Genomic DNA, 27500 nt, shown 5'->3' with positions numbered 1-27500 from the left:
ATCTCTCATTTCTCTCTCTCTCTCTCTCTCTCTCTCTCTCTATCTATCTATCTATCTATCTATCTATCTATCTCTCTCTCTCTCTCTCTCTCTCTCTCTCTCTCATAGAGGAGATATTACCTGCTGGTGTGAAAGTGTTATAGGGATCGACACGGGCAATGAAGGGGGATAGGACACCAGACGATAGGTTACAATCCATTCTCTCATCTGTGTGTGTGTGTGTGAGTGTGTGTGTGTGTGTGATTCTTTTCTCTCTCTCTTTTTCTTTCTCTCTATCTCTCCCTCTCTCTCTCTCTCTCTCTCTCTCTCTCTCTCTCTCTCTCTTTCTATATTCATTCATTTAATTTATCTCCTTTAACTTCTTTCAATTTGTTTATTTATTTACACCTTTTTTTTTTACTTTTATTTTCTTCTTTCTTTTATTTATCTTTTCTATTCCTTTTTTTCCCCATAGTCTGCAATACCCCCTGGAGTGAGTGGTTATGACAGGCCTGTCAGGTCAAATCTTTTTCCGGGATGTTCCGGCTTTCTGTGTTACCGACCGTGTAATTCTGATGGATTAGATAGAAAATAGTGTAGGTATTAAAAACAAAAAAAGGAACTCAACTCATACAGAGCTTCTTCTTGTATTGTTAGGCTTGAAATAATCTCACCTCGGATTGTTGAAGAAATAGAGGGCAGCGTGGTTCAGCGGTACGGTCATTGTTTCGTACCCAAAAAAGTACTGAGTTCGATCGTAGCCATCGTAAAGTTATAGATAGTATGCAGATGACGTCACTCGGGCCTTTGTTATTGTTTTTGCCATCCGCGTTTGTGAGTTGTTCTCACTAAACTGTATTAACCAGACTAGAAAAGTTCATGGTTACACAGAGTTTGTGTGTTGGTTCGTTATACTTCCGGATGGCAATGTTGTGAACTCCTTGGCCAAGCGCATTCTATCTATAGATAGTTCGAAGTTGACGTCACTCGGGTATTTGTTATTATTTTTGTTTTTGTCATCCGCGTTAATGAGTAATACTCACTAAACTGTATTAATCAACTATAAACTAACATTTATGTGTGTTGGTCCGTTATGCTTCCGGATGGCAATGTGGTGAGCTCCTTAGCCAAGCGCATAGTATCTATAGCCTGACACTGACCAAAAAATGACGTCAAGAGGCCAGTCTTTTGCCACAAAAGAAAACAAATCGTGAGTTGCATTCAATAGTTCAACCAATGAAATAACTTGTTTCCTTGAGCTCTACTAACGACAACTCACTAGTCCTATGGTGGAGGATAAAGATATTGTATTATATTGCAATCAACTCGAAGTCCAATGTTCCTATATATAGTATGTGCTTGGCTAAGGAGTTCACATTACCATCCGGAAGTATAACGGACCAACACACAACACTTTGTGTGACCATGATCGTTTATAGTCAGATTAATACAGTTTAGTGAGAAGTACTCATAAACGCGGATGGCAAAAAAAAAAGAATAACAAAGACCTGAGTCACATCAACTTCGAACTCTCTATTTGTTAAAAAGTAACATTATATTCAGTTTTAGAGGCTCTCTTCATCCCGGCAGCTCCTTCAAATGGTGCTTACACTACTCTGTTATGTCGATCGACCCACTCTGCAAATTCTTTACCGCACTCACACTCCGTCGCAAACCTGCCCGGAAGCTTCGTCACAATAGATAGTATGCGCTTGGCTAAGAAGCTCATAACATTGCCATCCGGAAGTATAACAGACCAACACACACACACAATTGTGTGTTTCCATGAACGATTATAGTCAGGTTAATACAGTTCAGTGAGCATTACTCATAAACGCGGATGGCAAAAACAATAACAAAGACCTGAGTGACGTCATCTTCGAACTATCTATACACACCGTTCAACTAGATGCTCTGCGGTTTTGGGTGTTGTTTTTTTTTTTCAAAATGGAGTACATATTGGACAGGTGGAAAGTCCCCACTGAGGAAGCGATTTTGCCGTTTGGTGCTTTCTCGATCGAAACTAGCCCGGCGTAGTACCATTTCGAGACGGTTTGTCACAAATGTCGTCGATGCTTCAAAGTGTCACAGAATGTTTTAGGTGGAGATGAATATACCTAGAGTATCTGACATGTAAAATAAGATTAGCCAGGTTTGAAATGTGACTTTAGGGAGATTTCTCGGGTTTCGTGCGTATCGTAAACTCCAATTCGCGGGTGGTTGGATGGGAGCATCACCCTTGAATCATATACCTATGATGTTCGCATGGGTGTACGATCCGATAGTGATGTCGTTTCTTCTTCTCTTTACTAGCCTATCCTGCTTCTTTGGTTTGTGATTGTATTTTTGACAGGGATATTTTTTTTCTGTAAATCTTCTGCCTGTTTGTTCTTGGTTATTTATAATTTAGCTTATGATATCTTTAGGTTATGATTTTGATTTACATTTGTACTATTTTTGTTGGATTGCTTGTTTTTTTGTTTCAGCGGTCTCTCATATAACCTCAATTGTGTTGGAAGAGACCTAAAGCAACAAACAAAAAAAAAAAAAACTCCAATTCTTTTTCCAATGTTTGGTTGTGTTGTTTAATGCTTTGTCTTCAGACATTTATCTCATTTATTCTCGATACTTAATAGGCATCTGTATAGCTTGTGTGTGTGTGGGGGGGGGGGGAGTGAGGTGTGTTCTTTTAGCGACTGATAGAATTTGATATATTGCTGATTTTTGTTTTTGTTTTGTTGCTTAAAAAAAACAGTCTAAATGCTCATTACTTGGTTTGTCTTACCCTTGCCGGAGTCCTTCGCTTAGAGTGAAACAGTTAAACGTGCAGTATTAGTTTTAGGAGATGATATTTTTTTTACCTTGTAAATAATCTCGTAAATGTACTCGTGCTTCAAGTATAAATATAGATTTTTTTCAAGTTTTTAGAAAAACTATTCAATCTTCTTCCTTTTTTCTGTTATTGATATGACCTACAAGTGTCACAAGCGCCGTAAAACTCTTCAAAATAAAAAAATAAATAAAAAAAAGAAACAACCCCAAAAGATAAAAAAGAGAAAGATCGAATTTGATTCCAGACTGATGAATATTTGATTTATTCTTTTCATACAGCTAATCCTGTTTGATGACTACGTATATGTAAGGAAATAAATGAACACAGACCAATATAATAAATATAAGAACAGAAATAGAAATTTATTCTGACGATCATATAAATTTATATTTAAGAATCGATATTAGTATAATAATATATAGAGAACTCGGTACTGGTTTTTTTCTTCATCTTGTAATCGGAGGTGTGATTTTCAGTCGGATATTTATCGTAAGGAATACCAGTGCATCATCATCAGCAGCAGCAGCTGTACGCAGAGGAACTAACTTGAACACGCGTTGTTTTGTGGAGGAATGGAGAAGATATCGGTGTCCCGTATGTCCTTCAGGAGGAAAGGAAGCTGGAGGAATAAGGATAAGGATAAGGAAGTGAAAGAGGAGCATCAGGATGATTTCGACTACAGCACCATGACTTATGTTGGGTGAGTCTTGTTTTTAAAAACGTGATCCATCGTCTCAAAACGGTATTATGTCGGGATGAACAAGAAGCTGAAAGGTCAATTTTAAGCTTAATTGGACAAGAAAACGAAATTTCGGTTTTCAGTACTTTAAAATTCTATATTTTTTATTCAATAATCCATACATGGACTCAACCCAAGTCTGATGTTTTTGGTCACAGATTCTAATCTCAGCACTTTGATCATCCTGACTTAATACCGTTTTGAGGCGGCGGGTCACAAATAGTTAGTCTTTGTTGTTGTTTTGTGAGATAAAGAACTGAACTGAACAAGTGTGTATGAAAGGTGCCAGACAGAGCAAGAAAGAAAAATACAAGAAAAGAAAAACATCCCAAAAAATCAGTAGTTTTCTCTCTGCTTTGTCTGCAAGAAAGAAAAATACGAGAAAGAAAAAACCCTTCCAAAAAATCAGTAGTTTTCTCTCTGCTTTGTATGCAAGAAAGAAAAATACGAGAAAGAAAAAACCCTCCCAAAAAATCAGTAGTTTTCGCTCTGCTTTGTATGCAAGAAAGAAAAAACCCTCCCAAAAAGTCAATAGTTTTCTCTCTGCTTTGTCTGCAAGAAAGAAAATACAAGAAAGAAAAAACCCTTCCAAAAAATCAGTAGTTTTCTGCAACTGGTTCTTACACACTTTTTTCAGATCTTTATTTAGAGGATATTGCAACATACAAAAGCTCACGTTTTGTCGGGGTTTAATGTGCGTGTGTGTGTGTGTGTGTGTGTGTGTGTGTGTGTGAGTTTTCTTTTTACTGATTTATTCAAGTGTCTTTGAATGAGAACTGTAAACAATACGTCCTTTTGAATTGTTTGCTCTAACCAGTCAACTGCCTAACTCTGTCTGGAAACAAACGGATATTATTAAAATTTGCCCAGAAAACTCGTCCTTCATGATAATATATCTATCGATTGAGTTAAAGGACCCTACACTTTGCACAAAAAAGACTCAAACCTGGGACGTTAAGGAAGACCCCACGCGCGAGATCGATCCCAGGTTTGAGTGTTTTTGACAAGATGAGGGTCATTTCAAATCGAGCGATATTTGAAGAAGGACGAGTTTTCTGGCCAAATTTTAAAATGCGTGTTTTGCCAAAGTCCGGCTGTTATCTGGCTAACAATGATCGGGAATGTGCTCAATAGCTTTTTAAAATTGCTTTATTTCGTAATATTTGAAAACAATGCGTTATATTTTTGTCTTAGATTGATTGTCCCCGGTTTCCTTCAATGTCTTAATGGCCAGCATTTCCTTTTCAGAGCCATTAAACAAATGTGACCCAACGTCTGAAAACGGTATTATGTCAGGATGGACCAGATGCTAAAAAGTCAAATTAACGTTAAACATGTCAAAATATGAAACTTTGGTATTTAGCACAGTAAAATATGATATTCCTTCTCCTCTGTAGCAAATAAACTGAATTTAAGCATTATATTTCTGGCTACAAATTCCATTTTCAGCATCTTAATCATCCCGACTTAATACCGTTTTGAGACGAAGGGTCACAAATTTTAAAAATCAATAAAATTTCCCTCATTCATGCCCAAGGGGTATATTTGTCTTTAGGGTCTATTCCAAGTGAAGACTGAATAACCCAGGCGTCAGTTTCAGTTCAGCGCCGCAAAGTGAGCTAGAGCGAGGTGGCTTGCTCAAGGCCACACTACAACTCTGCTTTTAAAAAAAGTGAGTTTTTTTATAGCGCAATATCCATTTAATTTGCTCAAAGCGCTTTACATGGGGTCCCTGACCAACAGCAACACGTAACATGTAGAACGAGACATGACGACGCCTGTTAGGTGATATAATACATTTTTTTTCCGACAGAGACAGCGCTGCTAACGGCCAGGTACTCATTTTACACCTGAGTACGATGAGAGAATGTGAGTAAAGAGTCTTTTCCAAGGACTCAAATATGCGCCGAAAGAGCGCATTAAAACCCTTAAAAACAAAACAAAACAAAGGGCGACCATTCGTCTTGAGAAGACCATACTAAAGTCGAAGCTTCATGGGTCTCAGCACGAGCTTTCCTGCTTCTTGTTGACCTTCAGCCATAAGGACATCATCAGGGGAAAGAGAAGAAGAAGAAGAAGAAGAAGAAGAAGAAGAAGAAGAAGAAGAAGAAGAAGAAGAAGAAGAAGAAGAAGAAGAAGAAGAAGAAGAAGAAGAAGAAGAAGAAGAAGAAGAAGAAGAAGAAGAAGGAGAAGAGGAAGAAGAAGAAGAAGAAGAAGTACAAAAAATAGAGCTTTTATATAGCGCGATATCCACTAAATGTGCTCAAAGCGCTTTACAAAGGGTCCCTAACCAACAGCAACACGTAACACGCAGAACAAAACATGACGCCTGTTAAGCGATATTACAAATTTTCCGACAGAGACCACGCTGTTGACGACCAGGTACTCATTGTACACATGAGTATGGTGAGATAATGGGAGAATGTAAAGAGATTCTTTTTCCAAGGACTCAACTATGCGCCGAACGGCGAGGCTCGAACCCAGGACCTTCCGGTCCGAATGCGAGTGTCACACTACAAGTCCACATAACCGAAGTGGAAGAAGAAGAAGAAGAAGAAGAAGAAGAAGAAGAAGAAGAAGAAGAAGAAGAAGAAGAAGAAGAAGAAGAAGAAGAAGAAGAAGAAGAAGAAGAAGAAGAAGAAGAAGAAGAAGAAGAAGAAGAAGAAGAAAAGAAGAAGAAGAAGAACAACAAGAAGAAGAAGAAGAACAAGAAGAACAAGAAGAAGAAGAACAAGAAGAAGAAGAAGAAGAAGAAGAAGAAGAACAAGAAGAAGAAGAAAAGAAGAAGAAGAACAACAACAAGAAGAAGAAGAAGAAGAAGAACAAGAAGAACAAGAAGAAGAAGAAGAAGAAGAAGAAGAAGAAGAAAAGAAGAAGAAGCTGAAGAAGAAGAAATCATATCATATGACGAATCATATCGGAATGAACCTCATTCTAAGATTGAATTTAATTTGAGCCTAATCTATAACCGTTCTTCTCCGTGTCAATCTGTCCCCATTGTATCTACATATTCCATGTTTGTGTTTATCATTGATGTGTCCTGTTTTACATTTTTTTTTTGTTGTAAGGAATGCCATTCTCTGTCCTCCACGTGCTCGCTTCCCTTCTACAAATTCTGATGTTGCCAATTTTTCAATTCCGGCCAATCTCCATAATAATAACGTATATTATATAAGAACAATCTCATTTGCATTCCATCTCCTGCTTCTATTCCAACATGTGCGGCTTTGTGGTCTTGTGGTATGACACTCGCTTTCGGATCAAAAGGTTCTGGGTTCGAGCCTCGCGCTCGGCGCATAGTTGTCCTTGGAAAAGGCTCTTTACTCACATTCTCTCACCGTACTCAGGTGTAAAATGAGTACATGGCCGGTAACAGCGTTGTCTTTGTCCGAAAAATTGTAATATCGCCTAACAGGCGTTATGTCCCGTCCTACATGTTAAATGTTGCTGTTGACCAGGGACGGCGCTTTGAGAACGTTTGGTGGATATTGCTCTATATAAAAGCTCAATTTAATTTAATTTTTCTCGTTCTTTACCTATGCTGTTTAACTCTCTCCTTACCAGCTAATTTCAGAATATGACCCGAAACTTCATACTATCCCAACACAAAAATAGATTTTTCAAAATAGATTAGCAACGAGTATATTCTATATTCTGTTCAGAAAAAATTAGCTCTGCATCACAATATCGAGTTTTTATAGCTATAACCATATCAAAAATGAAATCAGAATAAGAAAACTGTTATCTGCATCATAACGAATGTGACGATTTTCCTATGGGTGGTAATGCGATGGTTAATACTTCTTCGTTACATACTTACAGAGTCCATGATATTTTCAACAGTCTTCTATGCACCCACATTTTGAAGGCTTCATGTTTTTTTTTTTTTTTGTTCTTTTAATTTGAGCATTCATATAGTGCAATATCCTCTAATTGTGCGCAATGCGCTTTGCAAGGGGTCCCTGGACAACTAGCTACATTTAACACGTAGGATAAGACATGAGACCAGTTAGGCGATATTATTATAAATTCTTTTTCCGACAGAGATTATGAGTCAGCGGCCAGGCACTTATTTTACACCTGAGTACAGTGAGAGAATGTAAGTACAGACCCTTTCCAAAGATTCAACCATGCGCCGCTCAAATCAGGACTCGAACCCTGGACCTTCCTGACCGTTGGCAAGTGTCATACCACAAGACCACATAGCCGAACTTGAACCGGCCAATTTCAATACTGTTTCACACAATGTATCTATATCTTTTTCTTTGTCTCCAAAAAATAAATTTCAAAATTCAAACATTAAATAGTTTTCAAAATACACTGAATGTGCTCAACAACAACAAAAAATAAGATTTTAAAATGGCAGTTACTGCCCTTTTTTCATGAAAAACTGTCTCTCTTCTAGAGCAAACGCATTATTTACAAGTAGCTGTTCTTTATATACCACACGAGACTTCTCGTTCTTCATAAAGGTCTCTCTCTCTCTCTCTCTCTCTCTCTCTCTCTCTCTCTCTCTCTCTCTCTCTCTCTCTCTCTCTCTCTCTATCTATCTATCTATCTATCTATCTATCTATCTATCTATCTATCTATTTATCTCTCTATCTATCTATCTATCTATCTATCTATCTCCCTCTCTCTCTCCCTCTCTCTCTCTCTCACTTTCTGTCTCTCTCTCCCTCTCTTTCTCGCTCTCTCTCTCTCTTATTCTTTCTTTCGTTCTTTCATTCGTCCTTTCATTCTTTCCTTTTCCATGCCCTTTACGTTTGATTCAATGATGTCTGGTTGTTTGATAGAATCGATATTCTTAACGATACATATTACATCGATAATGTCAATATCTTTTGATTTAGTACAAGTCTCAGTTTATGGAATGATATTAGCCCCTCCAACTTTATCCTCGCAATGGTTGTTCTCTCTCTCTCTCTCTCTCTCTCTCTCTCTCTCTCTCTCTCTCTCAATCCCTCTCTCTCTATCTCTGTGTGTGTGTGTGTGTGTATGTGTGTGTGTCTTTCTCTTTCTCTCTCTCTCGCTTTCTTTCTCTCTATCCCCCTCTCTTTCGCTCTCTCTCTCTCAATCCCTCTCTCTCTCTCTCTCTCTATATATATATATATATATATATATATATATATATATCTCAATCTCTCTCTCTCTCTCTATATATATATATACATATATATGTATGTATATATATACATATATATGTATATATATATATATATATATATATGTATATATATATATATATATATATATATATATATATAATATTCTCAATCTATCGATCACTGTAACCACCTATATTTCTCGGGTGGTTTTATCAGATCAATAATCTTAACGATTCACATTTGAACCTGAGAGTCAATATTCTATTATTTAAATAAAAAAGTATCTAACGATACAGGTGTATTTTTCTTGTGACAATTCCCTTCTCTCTCTCTCTCTCTCTCTCTCTCTCTCTCTCTCTCTCTCTCTCTCTCTCTCTCTCTCTCTCCCTCTCTCTCTATCTATCTATCTATCTATCTATCTCTCTCTCCCTCTCGCTCTCTCTCTCTCTCTCTCTCTCTCTCTCTCTCTCTCTCTCCATCTGTATGTACACACATACTCACGCGCAAATCTTTAACATTTATATAGATAGAATGAAGATGACGTCACTCAGGTCTTTGTTATTGTTTTTTTTTGTCTATCACATTCACGAGTAATACTCACTAAACTATATAGATAGTTCGAAGATGACGTCACTCAAGCTTTTGTTGTTATATTTTGCCATCCGCGTTTGTGAGTTATTCTCACTGAACTGTATTAACCAGACTATAAAAGTTCAAGGTGACACATAGTTTTGTGTGTTCGTCCGTTATACTTCCGGATGGCAATATTGTGAGCTTCTTAGCCAAGCGCATACTATCTATACTAACGCGATATCCAAAAGCGCTTTACAAGGGGGTCCCTAACCAACAGCAATACTTATCTTGTAGGGCGAGACATGACGCCTGTTAGGCGATATTACATTTTATTCCCTGACAGAGGCAACAACGTTGATAACGGCCAGGTACTCATTTTATTTCTGAGAATGAGAGAAAAGAGTTTTCTCCCATGATGCATCAGGCTATGCGCCACTCACACTGGGACTCGAACCAAAGATCTTCTGATCCCAAAGGCGGGTGTTATACAACAATATACAATATGTTATACAACAATACCACTTAGCCGCACAGACATCACACACACGCACACACATACACATAAATATATATATATATATATATATATATATATATATATATATATATATATATACATATATATATATATATATATATATATATACTTATATCTTTATGTATGTATGTATGTATGTATGTATGTATGTATGTATGTATGTATGTATGTATGTATGTATGTATGTATGTATGTATGTATGTATGTATGTATGTGTGTGTATGTATGCGTGCGTGTTTGTGTGTGCATGTGTGTGTATTTTGTTTGTTTTTTCAGCGTGTGCCTGAATGCTTCATTCTGAGATTGTGTGAATTTTGTCAATTCCAAGTTCTTCCTGATACGTATTGTCAATAATGTTTAATGTCAAACAAATCTCAAGTCTTAATCAATGATTTATTTTACGCCTCTCCCTCCCCTCATCGGAGCCATCTATCATACGGTTTCACTCCGCCATTCTTCTTCCTCCTACCCCCCCCCACCCCTCTTCATAAGCCCCCCCCCTCTTTCCTCTTCATCATTTCCCCTCCCTTCATCTTTTCCGTAACCCCCTCCCCCATCATCTTCGCCTCCCCCCCCCCTCTTTCCTCTTCATCATTTCCCCTCCCTCCATCCTTTCCGTGCTCCCACCCCCATCCTCTCCCCCCCCCCCCCCCCGCCCTCCCATCCTTTTCGTCTCCCCCCCCCCCACCTCCCTACTCTTCATCCATTCCCTCTTCCTCTTTGCTCCCCCCTCCCGACCTCTCCACTCCTTCTTCTTCGCCCCTCCCCCCCCCCCACCCCCTCCATTTCCTCTTCATACCTTCCCCCATCTTCTCCGCGGTTTGCCTTTTTAAAACTTCTTTTGACGTTTTCCTCTTTCACTGTGAGATTTTTATAAAGCTTTGCGGCTTCGGCTTTTCCGTTAACCCATTACAGACATGGACGGCCATTGCAATGTTAACCCTCTCCTTGCCAACTATTTTAGAATTTCCCCCGAATATTCACACCCACCCAGCACAAAAATAGACTTTTCTTACTCAAACAAAAAAAAGTAAAAAATGAGCTCTACAACACAGTGTTTAGTATTTATAGCTGTAATCAAAGTATTTCTTTACATTTTGTGATGTACAAGAGAAATCAGAATGAGGAAATTGTCGGTTACATCATAACGAATGTGACAATTTTTCTGTGGGTGATAAGGAGAGGGTTAACAACTAACACAACTAACATAATTTATTTTTTATCACTCAAAAATAATAGCAGTAAAACTCTTGCGATAAATAATTTCTTTAGCAAAACATGCTCTACAACACACTTTTCATTTTCTTTAAATTTTATGATTTACAAGAGAAAATTGAATAAGAACAATGTTGGTTGTATCGTAACGAATGTGAGATTTTCCTATAGTTGGTAAGGAGAGGGTTAAAGCATGCCGCATCTTATTTCTTACTCATCGCTGCGATGTGGTCTTGTGGTATAGCATCGCCTTTGGATTGGTTGGTCCAGGGTTCGAGTACCGCTCCAAGTTGAGTTGCTTTTAAATCATAGTCAATCTGGATGTTCTTCCCGATACGTATTGTCAATAGCGAGGCTCGAACCTAGGACCCTTCCGATCCGACAGCGAGTGTCATACCACAAGACCACATAGCCGCACAAACATATTTGCGGAGGATTCCCTATTCTTTTGTATAAATTCATCCATCATTTAGGTAAGCTGCAGGGGTCGTCTCTAGCATATTACATAGTATAGGGAATGAGATTAGCGGAAGAGTAGCGTCCGTTGATTGGACGTCACCCATAGTCTGTGACGTCACCGGCGGAAAAGTTATAAGAGAGAGAACGTCATGTTGGTTATGCGCATGCGTCTCTCGTCCTCGCGGGACGATCCCAGGACCTTCCGATCCGAAAGCGAGTGTCATACCACAAGACCACATAGATAGGCGTAGAATCTGCTACTTAATTCATGTCACCTTAGGATTGAACATGTAACCTATTAATTCATTGTTAGTCCCATGGATGACTGGTTGCACACTCGATCACATAGCCACACATACATCCATAATATAGATAGATCGAAGATGACGTCACTCAGGCCTTTGTTATTGTTTTTGCCATCCGCGTTTGTGAGTTGTTCTCACTAAACTGTATTAACCAGACTATAAAAGTTCATGGTTACACAGAGTTCGTGTGTTGGTCCGTTATACTTCCGGATGGCAATGTTGTGAACTCCTCTGCCAAACGCATTCTATCTATATTATTATTATTATTATTATTATTATTATTATTATTATTATTATTATTATTATTATTATTATTATTATTATTATTATTATTATTATTACTATTATTATTATTATATTATTATTATTATATTATTATTATATTATTATTATTATTATTATTATTATTATTATTATTATTATTATTATTATGTCAACGATAGATCTATCTATATGTCCTTATTACTTCATTCAATATATTATCATGTCATTACCCTTGAGCCCACGGAGAGACAAGAAAGAAGAGGAATATCGATGTTGATTATAGTTGCAAAAAAAAGATATATCGATTTGAAACTTAAGTAATATCGATCAACCTCGTTCCAACATGCTAGCTTTGGCATAGGAACTTGTTATTTACCCATGATTTAATATTCCTTAGTTAACTCAATTCTCTCTCTGTCTGTGTGTCTGTCTGTCTGTCTCTCTCTCTCTCTCTCTCTCTCTCTCTCTCTCTCTCTGTGTGTGTGTGTGTGTGTGTGTGTGTGTGTCTATCTATCTATATATCTATCTATCTATCTATCTCTCTCTATCTATCTATCTCTCTCTTTCTCTCTCTATCTATCTCTCTCTCTCTCTCTCTCTATATATATATATATATATATATATATATATATATATATATGCTTAAATTGTTTATATATATATATATATATATATATATATATATATAAATATGCTTAAATTGTTTATATATATATATATATATATATATATATATATATATATAAAATATATTTCTTTTAATACGTCCATCCATCCATCTATCTATCTATTCATCCATTCATCCATCCATCCAACTATCTATCTGTCTATCTATTTATCTATCTATCTATCTATCTGTCTGCCTGACTATTTATCTTCAATCATTCTACTTATATCTATTTCTATGATTTTATTTGTCCATCTATTAATCAATCAATCAATCTATCTTCCTATCTATCTATCTATCTATATATCTATATATCTATGTGTCTATCTATCTATCTATCTATCTATCTATCTATCTATCTATCTATCTATCTATCTATCTATATACCATTCTGTCTCTCTGTTCATCTTCAACCTTTTATAAAATTTCCTAACTTCAAACAACCCAACGGGTAAACGTTTCCGCCGAATTCACCTCCCCCCCCCCCCACCCCAACCCCACCCCTATTTAAGGAAAGATTTCTTGCACTGTTTACGATATCCAAAAAAAAAAAAAAAAAAAAAAATAATAATAATAATAATAATAATAATAATAATAATAATAATAATAATAATAATAATAATAATAATAATAATAATAATAATATCGATTTGCTCGGAAAAAAATATGATATCGACCTGGTTACTAGACGGGACGGGGACCACCGTGCATTAGGTACAATAATTCATCCTTTAATTCACCCTTATGCACTCTATCCAGATATCTTTCTATGTGTTCTACATCTGCCTATATATCCATTTATCTATCTATCTATCTATCTATCTATCTATCTATCTATCTATCTATTTATGTATCTATCTGTGTTTATATATATATATATATATAATATATATATATAAACATACATATATATATATATATATATATATATATATATATATATATATATATATCTTCTAGGTTCCATGCCTGGTCCAGGCTTCGGATACTGCATGAATTATCTCTCTCCATTCCTCCCTGTCTCTTGCTTTTTCAAACAGCTCTTGGATTGTTAGGTTGGTGAAGCCCTTCAGTTGGTCTATGAGTGTTTTCTTTGTCTCCCCCGGGCGCGTTTACCAGGTATTTTTCCACAACTTGCCATGTATTCATTCTTATCTTTCCTTACTATGTGTCCGAAAAAGGATAGTTGTCGATCCGCTATTAAGGGCATTAGTTTCCTTTGTTGGTATGTTTGTTTTAGCACTTCTTCGTTCGTTTTGTGTGCAGTATACGATATTCTCTGCATCCTTCTCAAACACCACATTTCAAAAGCTTCAATGTTCTTTTGTGTTTCTGCATTTGTAGTCCAGCTTTCGCATCCGTATAACAAGATTGGCGACACGTAGCACTTCAAGACTCGGAATCTAATCCCGAACGACATCTGTTTGTTTTTCAAAATGTTTCCGAGGTCCATGAAGGCCTGTTTGGCTTGAGTTATTCTTGCTCGTATGTCTCGGTTACATCTTCCATCTGTTGTCATTATTGAACCTAGGTATTTAAAACTTTCTACGTTGGTAAGTTGCTCGCCGTGAATCGTTATATTGCAGGTGTTGTTGTTTTCGGGTTTTTCTGTATTACCATGCATTCCGTTTTGGTGATATTCACTTCCATTCCCTTGGCTTCACTATCTACTACCACTTTGTCAACAATCCTTTGAAGTTGGATTTCTGATGTTGCAATGAGTACCGTATCGTCTGCGTATCTTATATTATTTATGTTGTGACCTCCTACTTTTATTCCCTCCATATTAGTTATGCCCCTCATGATTGTTTCTTGGTATAGATTAAACAGATCTGGTGAGGCAACACACCCTTGACGGACTCCTTTCTTAATAGGAATGGAATTTCCTGTAGAGTTTCCGATTTTGATAGATGCCTGCTGGGTGTAGTATAATGTTTGCTTGAGTCTGAGGTCTTCCTCATCAGCGCCAATGGAGTGCAGTTGTTTTAGTATTTCTTCGTGGCGTACTCTATCAAAAGCTTTTTTGTAGTCGACAAAACAGAGGTATAGTGGGGTCTGAACCTGTATAGCTCTTTCACTTAAAACACGGAGGAGGTATATTGCGTTCCTTGTCCCTCTGTCAGGTTGGAATCCATATTGTTCTTCTGCGATTTCGGGGTTAATCTTATTCCTTAGCCTGTCGAACGGTAACAGGTCAAGCTGGCCAACTGCAGAGGGCGACAAGAATAGGCAATGGCAAACCATTCTTGTAACTTTGCCGAGTTAACTGCATGAATAAGTCCAAAAAGTTAAACGGTGACAGCGTAAAGGGGAGCACGTTTTCACGGAAGACTGCTGCCTCGCTCGGTTGGGAGCGTGATGTTCATCAGGTCACACCGAACCGTCAGCCAGTTACTTGGCGAAATAAATTTAAAAATGTGACAAAACCAAAATTGGGACATGGAATGTCAGGACCTGTGCCCAAAAAGGAAAACTAAACAATATTCTAAAAGAAATGAAACGGCTCAAAATAAATATTCTTGGCCTGGCAGAGATGAGATGGAAAGAGCAGGGAACCATGTCAAAACAAGAAAACAACACGACATATAAGATCATATGGAGTGGTGGAACCTCTTTCCAAAAAGACCAACAATCAACCAAATTTTACAAAGGGCACGTAGCAATCTCAGACAGAGTTTTGCTGGTTAAGCTAAGAGGACCTGTAGTTGACACCAATATTATTCAAGTTTATGCACCAACAGAAGAGGCGACAGATGCAGATATGACAGAGTTTTACCATTCACTAGACAAAGCAAAACGAATGTGTAAATCACAAGAAGTCCTTATGGTAATGGGAGACCTAAATGCTAAGATTGGCAGAGGCAGAGATGGTGACATAATCGGACCACATGGACTCGGAGACAGAAATGAACGAGGAAACATCTGGGCAGATTGGTGTAGAACAAATAAATTAATGATTTCAAACACCTGGTTTCAACAACACCCAAGAAGAACCTGGACATGGCAATCACCAGGGGACAGAGCAAGGAACCAGATAGACGTTATAGCAGTATCATCAAGATTCAGAAATGGCATATTAAATTGCAAAACCTACCCAGGCGCCGATGTAGACAGTGACCATGTCCCAGTTGTTTGTACAGTAAGGATAAAGTTTAAAGCTATTCAGAGAACAGCTGGTAGAATAAAGAGGGATTACAGGTTATGCAAAGACAATGGCATACAAACAAAAATGAGAGAAGAATTTGAAAATGCACTCATGATACAAAGCCAAAGTGAACCTGATAACGAAAAATGTGAAAAACAATTTGATATATTCCAAAAGTGTGTCAAAGCAACTGCAGAAAAGCATTTACCAATAGCTCAAATAAACAGCAAAAAGGAATGGATGACAAATGAAATTCTAAACCTATTTGAAGAAAGACGAAAATGCAACAGAGGGTCTGCAGAATACCAAACATTGAACAACCACATTAAATCCAAATGCATCGAGGCACACGAGAACTATCTAGACTGGAAATGCTGCGAAATCAAAAGAGAATACAAACCCAACCCCCAACAAGCTCACCAAAGAATAAAAGAACTATCAGGGAAAAGGAAAAGCAAAGCAGCAGGAAGTTGTATCCAAAACAAACAAGGGGAACTGCTATTTGAAGAACAACATATAGAAAGCCGATGGGTAAAATACATAGGCGAACTGTACAATGATCCAAATAGAAATGAACCACCACTGAAATTCAAAGAACCATTAAGCGGACCAAAAATCACCAAAAGTGAAATTGAACACGCCATGGAACGAATGAGGGATGGTAAAGCAACAGGCCCTGATGAAATATCTGTAGAGGTATTAAAAAGCCTAGGAGATCTAGCAATTGATGAACTTCACATATTATTCAACAATATATACAACACTGGGAAAATTCCAGAAGATCTCTGTAACTCTATTTTCATAGCAATACCAAAGAAAGCAGGTGCAATCAGATGCGAAAATTTTAGAACTATAAGTTTAATAAGCCACATCAACAAAATACTGTTGCGTATAATTATCAACAGGCTAAGGAATTATATATATATATATATAATATATATATATATATATATATATATATATATATATATATATATATATATATATATATATATATATATATATATGAGCCGAGGTCAAAAGGTGCCAATTTTTTTTCTCAAAATAAAAGTGACATAATAGTCCATTCATCTTTCTATATGTGTAGCAAAAACCCTGTACTTCATGAATCAAAGGCCCTTTAGATAACTTTAAGGTCTAACGCAGCATAATATCGTCAACAATATATATAGGTTGCTGGTGTCACCTGTGACCGGTGACACCAAAATGAGACAAAAACTCAATAACCAAATGATTTTTGTTGAGTATCAAACTTTATTTAGTAAGTTATAGACAAAAGAACACAATCAACAACAATCATAGTACAATAATATTACCAACTATTGGAGACAATGTTGCTTTTTGGTGTCATCGGTCACAAGCAACATAGAATGCAAATATATTATTTCATAAAAATGTTTGTACATTAACAACAACAACAATATTGCATATGCTTATTACCTGCAATGTTCAGAAACTTTTGGAATAAAATGTTGGGAAATAATGTCACCAAAACATATCTTTTTTAGCGACATTGTGTCACTTGTGACATTAGACCGATGACACCATTACTTATGTCACAAGCAATACCAAATTGCAATTTCGACAATATATCATTAATTTCAGTCAAACCAGTGTAATAACCACAGTTAAATATGGAATTTAATAATATTTCAGAAACCAAAGACTTCAAAAATAGAAATATACATGGAAATTAGAGCATCTGAATGTGACTTGTGACATAAGACCGGTGACACCATTACTTATGTCACAAGCAACACCAAATCACACTTTCTTCCATAATATATCATTATTTTCAGTCAAAAAAGCACAATAACCTACTCTAAAATGAAATTCAATATTATTTTAAGAAACTAAATACTTCTAAATTGGATATATACTTAGATATTAGTAATACCATTGTTGCTATTACTTTGGTCAAAATCGGCACTAGAACACAATTTTGCCTGAATAAATCAAGAATAGCAACTGAACACATGTAATATAGGCTGTTAAAATGTAATTCAATGACATTTCAAGCTTTGAAGAACATGAAAACAAAAATACATTAGAAACTTCAAACTTAAGTGTCACCTGTGACATTTTAAGCAATGACACCAATGGTCACAAAAAGTACCAGAAGTCACATAAACACTAGATAAATATCAGCCATGGTAATGAATTCATGTAACCATACCGTAACATCCGCCCTACTGCTCAAATCTGCTTGTTTGTAGTAATTTAGTGTGTTAATAGTAAATCAAATCAAATTTCTTGACAACCCTTCTATTTATCTGGATTCGCCAAAAGCTTGAGTTTTGTCTTTTTCTTGATTCATACAACCCTGAAACATAAAAAAATTAGAATTACAAGGAAACAATTAATTGTGTCAAAATCACAGTCTTATGTGAGATGTCATAATATCATATTTGTAAATAGAATAACAGCTGAAAACATAATTTTTTGGTGGCACTTTGTAATATCCAATATAAAGTGTTGCTTGTGACAATGTAAAATAGCGATGACACCAAAGTTCAACTTACCTTTTCTCCATGGAGCCACGCTGGAAAGGCAAATGAAAGTGCTGCACTTCAAAGACTGGTAACAAGGGTGGATCAAAATTGCGAATCGCCATTTAACGAAAACAAACTTCCACGTGGTCACGCATGTCGTGTTGCTTGTGACAAATGACACCAAAACCAATAAACCTCAATATCGGTAAAACGGTATACATTTACTCCAAGATTTGAGTTCAGATAGTAAATCTATGCTTTTTTCTCATAATAAAACATTTTATAAACATTAAACATGAGCTTTAAAGTTTCGTGTCGAGTCTTAGTATTGTGCTGTGTTTGATGACACCAAAGGTCACAAGCAACACCAACTTTTAAAGAACTCTATATGAGACTTATTCAGATATGTAATATACTGCAATTGCGTTTAAAAGTAAATTTTGACTTTATACTATCAGTCAAATTTTAATCACGTGAGCTAAAACATCACATTTAATTTCTACACGATTTCTAAAAAGGTGATGCGTTGACCTCGTTTTAAGCACATGCCAAACAGCATTCAAATTTCACTTTCAAGTTGTTTATTTCATATTCTGTTGAACAGAGTATGTTGAGCTATCTCATTTTATCTCTTCTTCATATTATCAATTGATTACAAGCATTAACCCAATGAAAAAAGCCCATAATTAAGTAAAAATCAAATTTTCTTAACACTGGTATCAGGCGGGCACCTTTTGACCTTGGCTCATATATATATATATATATATATATATATATATATATATATATATATATGTGTCTTTTTATCTATCTATCTATCTATCTATCTATCTATCTATCTATCTATCTATCTATCTATCTATCTATCTATCTGTCTATCTATCTATCTATCTATCTATCTATTTATGTATCTATCTGTGTTTTGTTATTGTTTTTTTTTGGGGGGGGGGGTTGTGGTTGATGTTCCTCTCATTATCATTAATTTTATTATTATTATTATTATTATTATTATCATCATCATCATCATCATCATCATCATCATCATCATCATCATCATCATCATCATCATCATCATCATCATTATTATTATTATTTACTGGTACATTCGACACTTTTTGACGGCAAAATCCATTTACTCACTCGCATGAGCGCACAATTTTGTTTGTTGTTTTTGTTTGTTTGTGTTGTTGGTTTTTGTTTTGTTTTTTTGGTATTTTTTAAAGATGGAGCCAGAATTATAAATCTATGTTATAATACATCATCTTTCCCTAGGAAAAAAAAAGATACAATATCGAATACAGGCCTCCCCATCGATCATCTCAGACAAACACGAATGATATTTTTTCATTCTATAGACATGATAATATTATATCTTATTCTATATCGGACATTCTCATTCCAATTCTGTGTGCTATGCTGTAATAATATTATAGTATAATATTATTATATTCAGTGTTTTGGCCGTGTACCAATTGGATTCAGTAGTCTGATGTCACATCGCCCAGTAACGGCGAGCAGCCTGGTTCTAAACAAAGAAAATGTGTACTTTTTATTCTTCATGCTGGCTAGAACTTTTCATATGTCTTGTGATCAGAATGTGTAAAAGTCAAAACATGATCAGATTTATAATGTTGTTTTTTTACTCCTCTGGATACGCATTTAGATTTAGCTCGTCGGAGAAATATTTCATAAGGGCGTCCGCCATTGTTCCGATAGTTTAGAGCCAGTTACTAAGTTACCATGCGTCATTACGAGGGAAGTGACGTCACGACTGTTGAAGAGTATTGGATCACTCACGCTACGATATTGGTTATACTCACTCTATAAATAGTTCGAAGTTGACGTCACTCAGGTCTTTGGTTATTGTTTTTTGCTATCCGCGTTTATGAGTAATTCTCACTAAACTGTATTAACCAGACTATAAACGTTCAATGTTATAGATTGTATGCGCTTGGATAAAAAGTTCACAACATTGCCATCCGGAAGTAGAACGGACTAACACACAAAACCATGTGTAACCTTGAACGTTTAAAGTCTGGTTAATACATATTCGTGAGAATTATAAACGTGGGTGCAAAAAATAAAAACAATAAGAAATAAGACCTGAGTGTCGTCAACTTCATTCTATTTATTCTCACTCTATTAAAATACTGCCTTTAAAACATTTTTAAAACGAATTTGGCCAGATAACTCGTCCTTCAATTAGATTCAATAGTCTGATGTCACGCCGCCCGGCAACGGCGGCCATCTTGGTTCTAAACAAAGAAAATCATTACATTTTATTCTTCATGCTGGTTAGAACTTTTCATTTGCCTTGTGATTAGAATGTGTAAAAGTCAAAACATGATCAAATTTATGTTTTTTTCCCTCTGGAAACGCTTTTATGGTCGCCAGAGAAATATTTCATAAGGGCATCCGCCATTGTTCCGATAGTTTAGAGCCAGTGTTACTAAGTCACCATGCGTCATTAGGAAGGAAGTGACGTTACGACTGTTGAAGAGTATTATCAATCGATTTAAATGTGACCCCTCGTCTTATGTCGGGATGACCTAGGTACTTGAAATTCAAATTATAGATAGAAAGAAGTTGACGTCACTCAGGTCTTTGTTATTGCTTTTCGCCAGCCGCGTTTATGAGTAAGTCTCACTAAACTGTGTTAACCAGACTATGAACTATAGGGAATGACATTAGCGGAGTAGCGTCTCTTGATTGGACGTCACCCACAGTCTGTGACGTCACCGGCGGAAACGTTATTAGAGAGAGAACGTCATGTTGGTTGTGCGCATGCGTCTCTCGTCCTCGCGCGGCGGAAACGTTATTAGAGAGAGAACGTCATGTTGGTTGTGCGCATGCGTCTCTAGTCCTAGCTTCCGCACAACCAACATGCCGTTCTCTCTCTAATAACTTTTCCGCCGGTGACGTCACAGACTATGGGTGACGTCCAATCAAGGGACGCTACTCTTCCGCTAATCTCATTCCCTATTGGAAGCTTATTCGCGCGCAGTCTCTCGTTTTGAATGGAATCATTTGTCGCGTCGATATCTATGATGACTCTTGGTCAGACTTGGTCAGTCAATACTTTAATTTCCTGGGGTGGAGATGGATAGATTTGGCCATGGACCAAGTGGCCTGCACGGAATGACCAAACGTTTGTTTAAAGTAATAAAATAAGATAAGAGAGAGATAAGAAAATGTAATAAATAGGCATGGTGTAAAGTAACCGGGGTAAACAACGGATATAGTCGGTGTTAGGGTGGAGTGAATTAACTCTCTCCTTACTTGCTATTTTTAGAATTTCCCCCGAAAATTCACACCCATCCGACATAAAAATAGACTTTTCCTAATCAAACAAAAAAAAAAAGTAACAAGTGCAATCTATAAAGATTGTTGTTCAACAAAATGATGTCTACAACACAGTGTTTAGTATTAATAGATATAATCAAAGCATTTCTTTACATGTTGTGATGTACAAGAGAAATCAGAATCGTAACCAATGTGACGATTTTCCTGTAGTTGGTTAATGTTTTTCTTTCTTTTTTTTTTTTTGACTCAAGAAGGGTTTTGAGCCTGAAACGTTCTATGTTTCTTTGTTTGTTCTTTATCGAACCTGTATTATTGTTAATTACTTTTTTGATGATCTCCAGCTTGTAGCAGCTTTGTATCACTTAAATGTGTGTTTAGCAAGAACAAAACTATAAATATCATTATAACAGTAATACGTTTATATAGAATGAGATCTCATACAGCAGAATTGCCCGCTTGACAATTTAAAAATTTGTAATTTTTAGGGGACAAAAATTGTAGTCACTATAGTTAAACGCTTAGAAAGAATGACTCAACTATAACAAAGAAAGTATTGGACTGGAACCCTCAGGGCAGAAGATTAAGGGGAAAGCCACGAGGAACATGGAGAAGAATTAAAGAAGCTGATATACAGAGAAGTGGTAAGACCTGGAATGAGATAAAAAAAAGGTTAGCTCAGGATAGAGAAGGATGGAAACTGTTTGTCTGTGGCCTATACCCTGACCCAGGGTGAAAAAGGCAATGATGATGATGATGATAGAGAAGGATGGAAACTGTTTGTCTGTGGCCTATACCCTGACCCAGGGTGAAAAAGGCAATGATGATGATGATGATAGAGAAGGATGGAAACTGTTTGTCTGTGGCCTATACCCTGACCCAGGGTGAAAAAGGCAATGATGATGATGATGATAGAGAAGGATGGAAACTGTTTGTCTATGGCCTATACCCTGACCCAGGGTGAAAAAGGCTTAAAACTTTACTCTGACAAGGTTTAAATAACAGTTCAAAATCCTTTAAATTATTTAGTCTAGTCTGGCATCAACTTTCATTTTCAATTAGTATTTAATGACTAGGGATGTTCATGAAGTTCTGAAATGGGAGTCAAAATTTCATAGTTCTACGGAGTTTTTTGGGGCTTTTTTTCGAAATAGTAAGAAACGTATGCATACAGATCAATAAAGTGCTCCACTACATTGTTAAAAAAAAGTTACGTCCTTACGCAATTAAGGAACTCAAATGTGACCCTCCGTCTCAAAACGGTATTATGTCGGGATGATTCAGACCCCAAAAAGTGAATTTAGAGATAGAATGATGAGAAATTGGACCTTAGAAGATTTTGCAAAGCAAGAAGTAGTCTTTATACTCCACCATAAAGTACAGAAATCAAACCCAAGTTGGATATTTGTGGCTATTAATTCAATTTCCTTTACCGAGTGGATCCCGACATAATACCGGTTTGATACGGTGGGTCACAAATGAATAGAACAAAATACCAAACATGGAACAAAGTGATGCATTGAACAACGATGAATATAACAGCTTCCAAAAATAACACGGAAAGTTAAGGGCTCCGGAGATGTCGATGCCAAGGCATTCCATGAAGGAATATACCACATAAATCCTTCACACAAACATGTCAACAGGAAGTACCCATGTTATGGGTGCAGCGTGGTTCAACGATACGGTCTTTGATTCGTACCAGGAAGGTACCGAGTTCGATCACCCGCGGCTGCGCTACTGTGTGGCCTTCAGCAAGTCACCTCGCCCTAGCTCAATTTGCGTCGCTTGCACTGCGGCTGACGCCTGGGTTATTCCAGTCTTCCCTTGGAATAGACCATAGAGACAAGATTTCCCCTATAGGATGAATATAGAAAAGTTTATTTTTTCTTATTTTTATTTTATGGATAAGTGAGCAAATTTGAGGTAAAGAAAAACGAAAATGCTACATCGTCACCTCGGCCACCACTTCGTAAAGGCATGTTACAATGTTATTATTTTTTACTCCATTTAAAGAAGAAAAAAATACAATCATCATATTATGAAGAAAATAATAACGTGAAATTGAATGTAAGCTTCAAATTAATTACAAAAACAGATCAAATGAACGTTTCGGGTTTCCCCTTTATCAACAAAACAGGATGATTGAAACACCACAGATGAATGAGATGATGTGGTAGTGATGTGGTAATAATCATATTATGAGAAATGTAGTAGTAGTAGTAGTAGTAGTAGTAGTAGTAGTAGTAGTAGTAGTAGTAGTAGAAGTAGAGGTAGTAGTAGTAGTAGTAGTAATAGTAGTAGTAGTAGTAGTAGTAGTAGTAGTAGTAGTAGTAGTAGTAGTAGTAGTAGTAGTAGTAGTAGTAATAGTAGTGGTAGTAGTAGTAGTAGTAGTAGTGGTGGTGGTAGTAGTAGTCTCGTAGTCGTAGTAGTAGTAGTAGTAGTAGTAGTAGTAGTAGTAGTCTCGTAGTCGTAGTAGTCGTTGTAGTTGTAGTAGTAGTAGTAGTAGTAGTAGTAGTAGTAGTAGTAGTAGTAGTAGTAGTAGTAGTAGTAGTAGTAGTCTCGTAGTCGTAGTAGTAGTAGTGGTAGTAGTAGTAGTAGTAGTAGTAGTAGTAGTAGTAGTAGTAGTAGTAGTGGTAGTAGTAGTAGTGGTAGTAGTAGTAGTAGTAGTAGTTATCGTAGTAGTAGTAGTAGTAGCAGTAGTAGCAGTAGTAGTAGTAGTAGTAGTAGTAGTAGTGGTGGTAGTAGTAGTAGTAGTAGTAGTAGTAGTAGTGGTAGTAGTAGTAGTAGTAGTAGTCTCGTAGTCGTAGTAGTAGTAGTCGTAGTAGTAGTCGTAGTAGTAGTAGTAGTAGTAGTAGTAGTAGTAGTAGTCTCGTAGTCGTAGTAGTAGTAGTGGTAGTAGTAGTAGTAGTAGTAGTAGTAGTAGTAGTAGTAGTAGTAGTATGTAGTAGTAGTAGTAGTAGTTAGTAGTAGTAGTATAAGTAGTAGTATAGTAGTATAGTAGTTAGTAGTAGATAGTAGTATGTAGAGTAAGTAGTAGTAGTAGTATGAGTAGTAGTAGTAGTAGTAGTATAGTAGTTAGTAGTAAGTTAGTAAGTAGTAGTAGTGGATAGTAGTAGTAGTAGTAGTAGTAGTAGTGTAGTAGTAGTAGTAGTAGTAGTAGTAGTAGTGTAGTAGTAGTAGTATTAGTAGTAGTAGTAGTAGTTAGTAGTAGTATAGTAGTATAGTAGTAGTAGTAGTAGTATAGTAGTAGTAGTAGTAGTAGTAGTAGTAGTAGTAGTAGTAGTAGTAGTAGTAGTAGTAGTGTAGTAGTAGTATAGTAGTAGTAGTAGTAGTAGTAGTAGTAGTAGTGTAGTAGTATATAGTAGTAAGTAGTAGTAAGTAGTAGTTAGTAGTAGTAGTAGTAGTATAGTAGTATAGTAGTAGTAGTAGTAGTAGTAGTAGTAGTAGTAGTAGTATAGTAGTAGTATAGTAGTATTGTATAGTAGTAGTATAGTAGTAGTAGTAGTAGTAGTAGTAGTAGTAGTAGTAGTAGTAGTAGTAGTAGTAGTAGTAGTAGTAGTAGTAGTAGTAGTAGTAGTAGTAGTGTAGTAGTAGTAGTAGTAGTAGTAGTAGTAGTAGTAGTAGTGTAGTAGTAGTAGTAGTAGTATAGTAGTATAGTAGTAGTAGTATAGTATAGTAGTAAGTAGTATAGTAGTAGTAGTAGTAGTAGTAGTAGTAGTAGTAGTAGTAGTAGTATAGTAGTAGTAGTTAGTAGTAGTATAGTAGTAGTAGTAGTAGTAGTAGTAGTAGTTAGTAGTAGTAGTATAGTAGTAGTAGTATAGTAGTAGTAGTAGTAGTAGTAGTAGTAGTAGTAGTAGTAGTAGTAGTAGTAGTAGTAGTATAGTATAGTTAGTAGTAGTAGTAGTAGTAGTAGTAGTAGTAGTAGTAGTAGTAGTAGTAGTTAGTATGTAGTAGTATAGTATGTAGTAGTATAGTAGTAGTAGTAGTAGTAGTAGTAGTAGTATAGTATAGTAGTAGTAGTAGTAGTAGTAGTATATAGTAGTTGTAGTAGTAGTAGTAGTAGTATAGTAGTGTAGTAGTAGTAGTAGTAGTAGTAGTAGTAGTAGTAGTAGTATAGTAGTAGTAGTAGTAGTAGTAGTAGTAGTAGTAGTAGTAGTATAGTAGTAGTAGTAGTAGTAGTATAGTAGTAGTAGTATGTAGTATAGTAGTAGTAGTAGTAGTATAGTAGTAGTATAGTTAGTATAGTAGTAAGTAGATAGTATAGTAGTAGTAGTAGTAGTATGTAGTAGTTAGTAGTAAGTATGTAGTTAGTAGTAGTATTGTATAGTAGTATGTAGTAGTAGTAGTAGTAGTATAGTAGTAGTAGTAGTAAATAGTGTAGTAAGTAGAGTAGTTATAGTTAGTAGTAGTGTAGTATGTAGTGTAGTTAGTATAGTAGAGTAGTAGTAGTTAGTGTAGTATGTAGTGGTAAGTTATGTAGTAGTATAGTTAGTATAGTATTGTGATGTAGTAGTAAAGTGTAGTTTTGTAGTAGGTAGTATGAGTGTAGTGTAGTAGTATTAGTAGTATGTAGGTAGTAGTACGTTGTATGTACATGTATGTTCAGGTATAGATCAGTGTTTCGAGTATATCATCATTTTTGATTGGTTTATTCAAATCTCCCTTCCAGTTTTGTCTCTGGGCAATCTAGTACGAGGTGGGTTATGGGAAATGATAAATGATAACAGGAATACAGTACGTGATAGACGAGATCAGGTGTCGTCGATACCCCAGGTACAACGGATGCAAGGAGCATCGTTTATTTTTCCATTTTGTTGTACTTTTGATCTTTTTTTTTTTTTCGTTTGTTTGTTTTATTTTGTTTTTGTCTTTTTGTTGTTGGTTTTATTTGGTTTATTGTTCATTGGGTTTTGTTTTTGTTTTTTTGGAGGGGGGGGGGGGGTTGGTTTGGGTTTTTTTGAGTTTATTAGCTGTTTTTTTTTGTTTTTGTTTTTGTTTTTTTTTTTTGTTTTTTTTTTTTTTTGTTTTGTGTTCTCTTTTGTTTTGTTTCCGGATTTTTGATTTGTTTTGTTTTTTGGAAGGTGGGGGGGGGGGGGGGGGGTTATGGTTTGATTTGATAGTTTTTTTTATTTGGGGGGGGTTGCTTTTTTTTTCTTTTGCTTTTTGTTTGTTTGTTGTTGTTTTGTTTTGTTTTTTGCTTTTTTTTTTTTTACTTTTTTTTTTACTTTGGTGGTGGGTGGGATTGTGTGTTTGTGATAAGCAGATTTTTTTTTTTTTTTTTTTGGCAGCGAGATGGAATGATAGAAGCAATTTACTGCATTATCTACTATAAACTTCGCATCTTACATACTATGCGCCCAGAGCCTCCGACCAGGGGGATAGGTTGCGCAATATAAATGTGCATTATTACTATTATTATTATTATTATTATTATTATTATTATTATTAGTAGTAGTAGTAGTAGTAGTAGTAGTAGTAGTAGTAGTAGTAGTAGTAGTAGTAGTAGTAGTAGTAGTAGTAGTAGTAGTAGTAGTAGTAGTAGTAGTAGTAGTAGTAGTAGTAGTAGTAGTAGTAGTAGTAGTATTACTATAATCTGAGATGGAAGAGAGATTTATGATTTTGAATTATTGTAAAGACATTAAAGTAACCCTTTAAATATTTCGTCATATAATATTAATGCTGGGCGTTTGGCCAAAATACAATTAACATCCGCCAGCCGGATATAACCGACCAACACACAAAACTATTATAGAGTCTGATTGATAGAATTTTAGTGAGACAAATGGCTGGCTAAAAAAACAACACCAAAGAGCTGAGTGACGCCATCTTCGTTCCTTCTATAAATCTTTGAGATATGACACCTGCAGTTAGAAGATATTGTTT

General features: G+C 36.0%; 2 protein-coding genes across 2 annotated transcripts in view; both read left to right on the top strand.

The window, feature by feature from the left end:
• LOC144960474 (uncharacterized) overlaps nt 1-27500 on the top strand; it is a 310958-nt gene that overhangs the window by 167037 nt on the left and 116421 nt on the right. The gene's annotated exons all lie outside the window — the stretch shown is intronic.
• Nucleotides 3048-27500, top strand: part of LOC144960728 (NAD(P)H-hydrate epimerase-like) — a 136763-nt gene continuing 112310 nt past the window's right edge. The window contains exon 1 of the mRNA XM_078894019.1: nt 3048-3512. Coding sequence (XP_078750145.1) covers nt 3385-3512 — 128 coding nt within the window. The 5' untranslated portion in view covers nt 3048-3384. The remainder of the gene's footprint in view (nt 3513-27500) is intronic.

The sequence above is a fragment of the Berghia stephanieae genome, chromosome 15, assembly GCF_034508935.2.
Source record: "Berghia stephanieae isolate SIO BIC M18660-M18661 chromosome 15, UCSD_Bste_1.3, whole genome shotgun sequence".
Taxonomy (NCBI): domain Eukaryota; kingdom Metazoa; phylum Mollusca; class Gastropoda; order Nudibranchia; family Aeolidiidae; genus Berghia; species Berghia stephanieae.
This window is presented reverse-complemented; position numbering and strand designations above follow the sequence as displayed.